Source organism: Tupaia chinensis, unplaced genomic scaffold (assembly GCF_000334495.1).
Source record: "Tupaia chinensis unplaced genomic scaffold, TupChi_1.0 Scaffold000548_1, whole genome shotgun sequence".
NCBI classification, from domain to species: domain Eukaryota; kingdom Metazoa; phylum Chordata; class Mammalia; order Scandentia; family Tupaiidae; genus Tupaia; species Tupaia belangeri.
In genome coordinates this window covers 920,066-927,399 of record NW_006160060.1, presented here as the reverse complement: position 1 = coordinate 927,399, position 7,334 = coordinate 920,066, and the positions used below count along the sequence as shown (strand labels likewise).

Here is a 7,334-nt window from a genome sequence, read left to right as displayed (position 1 = left end):
CCTTAAAAATTCAACCCTTGTGGGACCAGCAAATGGCATAATGGTTATGTCGCTGGACTCCCACATAGTGAACTATGGTTTGAGTCTCAAATCTGGCAGCTTAATACTCACGCCCGGCACATGTGCCTGAAGTCCTGAGAGAGAACAGAGGAGAAGGGACTATGGCATGGCCATCCCCTTGGGGTGATTTTTCATTTTCTATCTCTCTGTCTCTCTCACTCTGGTGAGCACACACACCCTACAATAAAAATGATCTTTGAAAAAAGCCCACCCTTGGGACTAGCAGCTAGCGTAATGGCTATGTCACTGAACTCCCATGTAGCTGACCGTAGTTCAAGTTCCAGACCTGGTGGCTTAAACTCATGCAGGGCATGTGTGCATGCGTGCCCAAGATCCCAAGAGGAGAATGGAGAAGGGACTGCAGCATGGCTATCCCCCCTGGGGGGTGATTTCTCGCTTTCTGTCTCTCTGTCTTTCTGGCAAGTGCATGTGCTCTATAGCAAAAACCTCTCCAAAAAAAAAAAAAACTTACCCTTGTGTTGAATTGCTAAGTCTGTTTCTTTCTTTTTTTTTTTTTTTTCTTGGTCAGAGAGTGTTATGTTCTCCAGAAAGATCAGGAAACAGAGGAGAAAATGTCACATGAACCCTCTTCACACTCCACCCCATCAGGATTTGGGGCACATGCACACAGGCACCCTGTGCATTTTTCAAGCTACCAAGCCCAGGCCTCAAACAGCAGAGTGGGAGTGTGGGATCCAGGCCCGTGCCATGGTGCCAGCTGGCTGAGAAGCCTGTCACAGGGAGCCCTGAAATTCACGGCACAGAGAGGCACTCACAGGTGGGAGCAGCCCCTGGCGGCCACCACGTTCAGGGCCGGGAAGGCGTAGATGACGAAGCGCAGTTCCTTGTGTGGGAGCAGAGAGTACAGTGCCACGAAGCCCAGGGACGGCAGAGTCAGTGCACGGCACCGCCTGTCCACGGCACCCAGGGGCACGAATAGCAGGCTGCACCCTAGGCCACGGGGCAGGGCCGAGTAGAAGTACCACAGCAGCGGGGAGGTCTTCAGGCTGAGGTTAAGGAGGCCGTGTGCCACACCATGGGTCACCATGTGCATAAGCACAGCACAGGAGTGACAGGTGAACCATAGGAGTTAACAGGTAAGCCACAGTGACAGGTAAACCACAGGAGTGACTGACAGGTGAACCACAGGAGTGACTGACAGGTGAACCACAGGAGTGACTGACAGGTGAACCACAGGAGTGACAGGTGAACTACAGGAGTGACAGGTGAACCACAGTAACAGGTGAACCACCTCGTGGGTGTGTGAGGGCACCAAGCTCAGGTGGCCTGAGGCTGTCCCCTCCAGGCCCAGACAAGGAGGGCCCGAGGGTGGGCTATGGGAGGTCACTCGCCTCTCCCCGTTCACCGTGATCAGATTAGAGGTGCGCACGGGTGCTCTGCTGCTCCTCTGCCGTGTGAGACATCCCAGGGAAGGGGCATCGAGCGACCATCGCAAGGATGGGGGGGCTCCCCCCCACAGCCCATGGCGCCCCAGCATGAGAGGGAACAAGAAGTGCCGGCCTTGAGGCCACAGCAGCGCCAGGCCAGGGCACACACAGAGGAAGCCCTCATGCTGCGCCACACCACCCCTGCCCCAGGGAGGGCCCATCCACAGCCCCCCGCACAGAGGCTCAAGGATACACCCCAGTTGGAGCTCTTGTTCAGAACTGTGTTGTACCAAAGCACCTCTCCTTCCGGCCACACAGGGTACTGCCAGAAGTAGGAGTCCACAGCGACCGTCAGTCCTGACAGAGAAGAAGCGTCTGGGTAACAAGGATGGCAGCCTGAAGGCTCGGACAGGCACCCCAAGTGAGGGCTGCCACGAGGGCGGCAGGTGGCCCCCAGGGGGTGGTCTCCTGCGAAAGGAACTGGCTGCAAGAGGCCCCCTCCCAGGAAGCACCACCTGGGACATGGACGCATAAGGACGATGGGTGGACGGCAGCCCAGGGACACCCCTCAGGACAGCGACGCCTGGACCTAGCTGTTTTTACGCTGCTAAAAATTAAGGTAATTACTTAATGATGATTAAAAAAAGAAAGAAAGAACATGTCCCACACTTTCCTCGCCTTTCTAAGACAAAGCCGAACAAGATGCAGTTAAGGACGCCAACTCACCCAGGCAGAGCACACCGGCAGGGATGGCGTGAGCGAGTACCCCGCGCACAGTCACCTTCCCGGCGAGCCACGCGTGCAGCAGCAGGAGCCCCAGGAACAGGCCCAGCTCGGCCCTGAAGACGACAGTCACGAAGGCCGAGAGCCAGACGAAGCGCACCCACCTGCACTGCAGCCAGGCAGCGAGCGCCGGGAGGACTGCGGGGAGGAGCAGTCAGGCTGGGCGTGGCCACCGGGCGTCCACCGCGCTCCGGATGCAGAGCCAAGGCCGCTGCTGTGCACGGGCCCTCTCCACCAGCCCCATGGCAAGGTCGACAGGGTGCCCGTGTCTCCCAGGAGAGGAAGGAGGGAAGTGTGCCCAGGTCCCGCCACAGGCCGTCCCCAGCCGCCAGTGGGGAGCAGCGGTCCCCGGGGAGACGCACCGGGACAGGGTCAGGGAGCGGCAGCAGCACAGTGACCACTACGTACACTACAGTACACTACGTACCCACGGCGAGGGCCAGCACGTTGGGGAGTGTGCGTGAGCAGTAGAACAGCAGGTGGAACTGCGTGGCAGTCACCCAGCAGAACAGGGAGGCTACCGTGGCCCCAAATTGCCGCCGCACTTCTTTCTGTAGTGTCCACAGCCCACAGATCACGCTGAGTCCGAGGATCCCTCTGACTACAAACAGACAGCAGCGTGAGCGTGAGGGCGCTGAGGCCAGCTCCGCCTGCAGCGGCCACCGGTGCGCACAGCAGCCAGAGGGGTCGTCTGGTATCTGAGCACATGGCCTGGGCCAGCCTGTGGCCTGGTGGTTAAGGGAGCCGGATCCTTCAGCCATGTGGCTTGAATCCTGGACCCTGCAGCCTGAAGAACATGCCAGATGCATGTGTGTGTGCCCAAAGTCCCAAGAAGAGAATGGAGAAGGGATTGTGGCACCGCGGCCCTGGGCAGGAGCACAGAGCGCCACCTCCCGAGGACAAGGATGCTGCTGCTTCTGGGTGCAAATGTCTGATCAGAACCTGTCTAACCACTGTCCCCAGTAGGCCCGATCCCAGCTGCCTTCCCTCACCTCTGGATCCCTGCCCACCCCTCCCACAGCTAATAGGCCCTGACAGAGCTCTCTGCCCTCCTGTGACCCCCTTCAAGTCTGTATCTGAGGAGTCCTTCACAGGTGCCCTGCGGTCTGCCTGGGTCCCCACCCTCCCAGACGTCCGCTCATCTCTGATCAGGTGCTGGTCAATGACTCTTAAGTCAAGACCAGCCCAGGGGTCAGCAGATGGTGTGGAGGTTAGGGTGGCCGGAGCCCACGTGGCCAATGGTGCCATTCAGAATAGTCCCAGACCTGGTGACTTAAAAACACCAGGCTGTGTGCGTGCATGCACAAAATCCCAACAGGAGAGTAGAGGAGAAGGACTGCAGTGCGGCCATATCTCCAGGGGGCGGGGTTTCTCTCTCTCTGTGGCTGGGGAGCATAAGCGCCCGATGGCAAAACAAGTAAGAAAAGGAAAACAGCCCAAGGGCTGCTTCGTTTAGGGGCTCTCAGGTGAGGCTGGGGAGTGACAGGCCTGGTGCTCCTCTGGGGCCTGTGAGGTGCCTCACAGACATGTCCCCTCTCTGCCTACTGGCCCCGAGGGGAAGGTGCCAACCCAGCTTCACAGCAGCGAGACAGCAGGGTGGACAGGCTCCCTCACGCTCCCAAGGCCAACCGTGAGCCCTGTCTGTACCACCATGCTAAAGAGACCCCAGGCAGCAAGACTGGCAGGCAGGCGCCCTAGAGGGCAGAACCCACTTCGCTCTGACCCAGGTCACCTCCTGCCATGGTTCCTTCTGGGTACCCTCACCTGTCAGCTGAGAATAAAACTTGGACACCTCCAGCAGCGACAGCGCAGACACCACAGGGCTGGAGAGCGCTGCAAGCAGCAGCGGCCCGAGGAACGTCCTGGGCACGACGCCGGGGAACTCATGGTGGTCGTACTGCGGAGACAGGGCGGTCAGCAGGCAGCCCCAGGGCTGGGGCAGCATGGCGGCGAGGGTGTGTAGGCCTTGCCTGCCCCAGGCAAGGTGGCGGCGACGGTGTGCAGGCCTCACCTGCCCCAGGTCCAGCCGGTGATAGAGCAGGTCGTGCACTGCCTGCAGGTTGAAGCTCTCCTCTACCTTGGTGTAGGGACAGGCGATGAGGTGGACAGTGCCCACAGCAATGAGCAGCCCCAGCAGCAGGGACTGCCTGCCCGAGAACCTCTTCCCAGCCATGGGGGACTCGATCGTCCTGCCCCTTCACGGGACCACAGGTGAGAGATGCCCACTAGCCTGCCACTTCGGGCATTTGAAAAAAACGCGATGTGTAAGTTCCAAAACCACGCTGGAGTTCGCCACCGGGAGATCTGGCAACGGGCCAGCAGGAGCTCCGTGAACGACTGTCTTAACTCCTGCAAACTTCGAAAAACAGCGAGATAAAAAGCTGGAAGTAAAACCACTCAGAGACGCTGTCCTATTTTAACCAGCTGCCTTAGGACATTCTGGGAGGGCCCTGAGCCTAGTCCTTCATGGTGCCAGGCCTGGGTCATGGGCTGTGAACAGCAGCAAGGTGGCCCCGGCCCTCAAGAAGCCAAATCTGGCAGGAACCAGCAGTTAGCGTAATGGCTATGTCACTGGACTCCCACGTAGTCGACCACGGTTCACGTCCTGGACCCGGTGGCTTAGAACTCATGCCGGGCGCGTGTGCGTGCGTGCCCAAGATCCCGAGAGGAGAATGGAGGAGATGGGATTGCGGCGTGACCACCCCCCCTGGGGGGTGATTTCTTGCTTTCTGTCTCTCTGTCTCTCTCTGTCTGTCTGTCGAGCGCACGCGCCCTATAGCGAAAACCTCTCAAAAAAAAAAAAAAAAAAAAAGAAAAGAAGCCAAATCTGGCAGAGATGGACAAAGCTCAGGCTCCGCCTTTCAGGACTGGCCGAGAGACAGGATAACAGGCTGGGAAGTGGGTCCTGGGGGTTGGAGGGACACACCTGGAAGGTGACAGGGGGCATCCATGGAAGGGCCGGGGGTCAGATGTAATATGGCTACCAGGAACACAGGGCTCAGGGCGGCCAGCGCATCCCCCACCTCACCGTGCCCTGCAGGGCACCTGCCGCTAGTCACTCAAACACAAACAGGACATTCTGGGCCTCAGGGTCCCTGAGGAACCAAGACATGTGTGGGTACTACCGTGGCAGACACAGCAGCAGGGCGGTTTTCTCTGCGGATTCTGGGACTCTAGAGACAGGTTTGACTCGAGAAAACCCAGAAATGCCAGAAGCAAAAGGAGACAGAGACATGGTGGCTCCACATGCGGGTGGGGACGCGGCGGCCTGGCGAGAGCGAAGGGTGGCCCGCGGCCGCGAAGGAGCAGGGGCCCTGCGTGGTGTGAAGGTGCTGGGTGGGGAAGGCAGGGGCAGAGTCCCCCTCACTCTGGGCTGCATTGATAGCTCTTAGAGAGACCGTACCATTGGTCCTTCTCCAAATACAAAAACTTAGTATGGAAGAAAAAGGCCTCGTAAGGGGCCGCTGGACAGAGCGGTGCTACTGGCCCCTTCCCAGTCTAAGAGTTTGCTCTGTGAGGTGGGCAAGGCGGTCTGTCTGGGTCTCTCCCCAGCGGTGTAACCGCAGACTGATAGCAGGGCCTGGCCAGCAGAGGAGCTGGCAGTGTGCCCCTGCTGGGCCTGTGGGCAGGCCGGCTGGCCGACTGTGGTGTCAGCAGGGCCTGCCGGCAGCAGGAGCTCAGGACCTAGGTGGAGGGGAGCTCCGACTCCTGCTGGAATGTGACCTGTTAGCTCCCAGGAAAGCAGAGGGGCCTTCAGACCACACCCCTGCTGCTCTGCTTGCTCTCACTGTCAGGAGAGAAAGCAGCTGCACAGGAAGGGTGCTCGCCAGGGACCCGACACGGGTGTCCCGCATCTGGCCCCAGGACCTACCCCTGCAGGAGCACGCAAACCATGGGAGGCTCCTGGTCAGGCCCCAGAGTTGAGGCAAAGGGCCAGGTGGCTTGCTTGCCTTTTTTCTTTTTTTTGCTATAGGGCACATGTGCTTGCCAGAGACAGAAAGTGAGAAATCACGCCCTGGGGGGATGGCCATGCTGCAATCCCCTCCATTCTTTCCTTGAGATTCTGCAAGAACGCACCCAAGTCCAGCATGAGTTTGAAGCTGCCCTGTCCAGGGCTTGAACTGCAGTCGACTACATGTGATGTAATCATTGCCCCATCTGCTGGTGCCAGGATAGCTTGCTTACTTTCTTTCTTTCTTTTTTTTTTTAGAGCTTTTTGCTATAGAGCGTGTGCGCTCACCAGAAGGAGAGAGACAAAAAGTGAGAAATCACCCCCCAGGGTGGATGACCACGCTGCAATCCCTTTTCCATTCTCCTCTGAGGATCTTGGGCACTCACGCACACGCACCCCGTGTGAGTTTAAGCCACCGGGTCTGGAATTCAAACCGCACTTGACTACATGGGCGTTCAGAGACACGGCCATTCCGCCAACTGCTGGTCCAAAGGAAGGCAATCACAGGCCAGGTGAAAGTCAGTGCTCACCTGGACAGACAGGAAGAGAGCCAGCATGCGTGTCCGTGGGTGGGGGCTGAGCACTAGGTGCCCACTGGTGGAACCAGGCCCAGGCCGTGGCTTGGAAACGGCATCTCGGACTGCTACAGGACCACCGGGGCCCCTTGTCCCACTCCGGAGGGTGACGCTTCTACTGGATCCGGACAAACCAGCCAGCCAGGGAGCGCTCCGAGCAGACAAGGTGCGCACCCCTTTCTGCAGGGCTTCCCGCGCCCCTCCTTCCCGCAGCTTTTCCCCTTAAACCAGGAGCTCCTGGACCTCGGGGTGCCCACTGCCAGATTCCTGAACCCCGAGGACACAGCGGGTGCCAAGTGAGGAGTCCGTGACCTAGCCGGGCACCCAGGAGAGGGGCCCTGCCCCCAAATGAGGCGTCGTGACCCCAAGTGAGGAGCCCTGCCTCCAAGCGAGAGCCCTGACCCCCAGGTGAAGAGCCCCTTCCCCACATGAGGCACTGGGACCCCCAAGTAAGGAATTGTCCAAGTGAGAGCCCGCACCCCCAGGTGAGAGCCCCGCCCCCAGGTGAGACCCCGTCCCCAGGTGAGGAGCCCCGCCCCCAAGCGAGGAGCCCCGCCCCCAAGCGAGGAGCCCCGT

The 7,334-nt window shown here is 59.4% G+C and overlaps 1 protein-coding gene across 1 annotated transcript in view; it reads right to left on the bottom strand.

The window, feature by feature from the left end:
* The window catches only part of ALG12 (ALG12 alpha-1,6-mannosyltransferase), an 11,387-nt gene that overhangs the window by 3,712 nt on the left and 341 nt on the right, over nucleotides 1-7,334 (bottom strand). The window contains exons 2-7 of the mRNA XM_006157591.3: nucleotides 4,243-4,587; nucleotides 3,996-4,128; nucleotides 2,659-2,832; nucleotides 2,175-2,369; nucleotides 1,702-1,805; nucleotides 837-1,060 (exon numbers count right to left, since the gene is read on the bottom strand). Of these exons, the coding sequence (XP_006157653.1) occupies nucleotides 837-1,060; nucleotides 1,702-1,805; nucleotides 2,175-2,369; nucleotides 2,659-2,832; nucleotides 3,996-4,128; nucleotides 4,243-4,404 (992 nt within the window). The 5' untranslated portion in view covers nucleotides 4,405-4,587. The remainder of the gene's footprint in view (nucleotides 1-836; nucleotides 1,061-1,701; nucleotides 1,806-2,174; nucleotides 2,370-2,658; nucleotides 2,833-3,995; nucleotides 4,129-4,242; nucleotides 4,588-7,334) is intronic.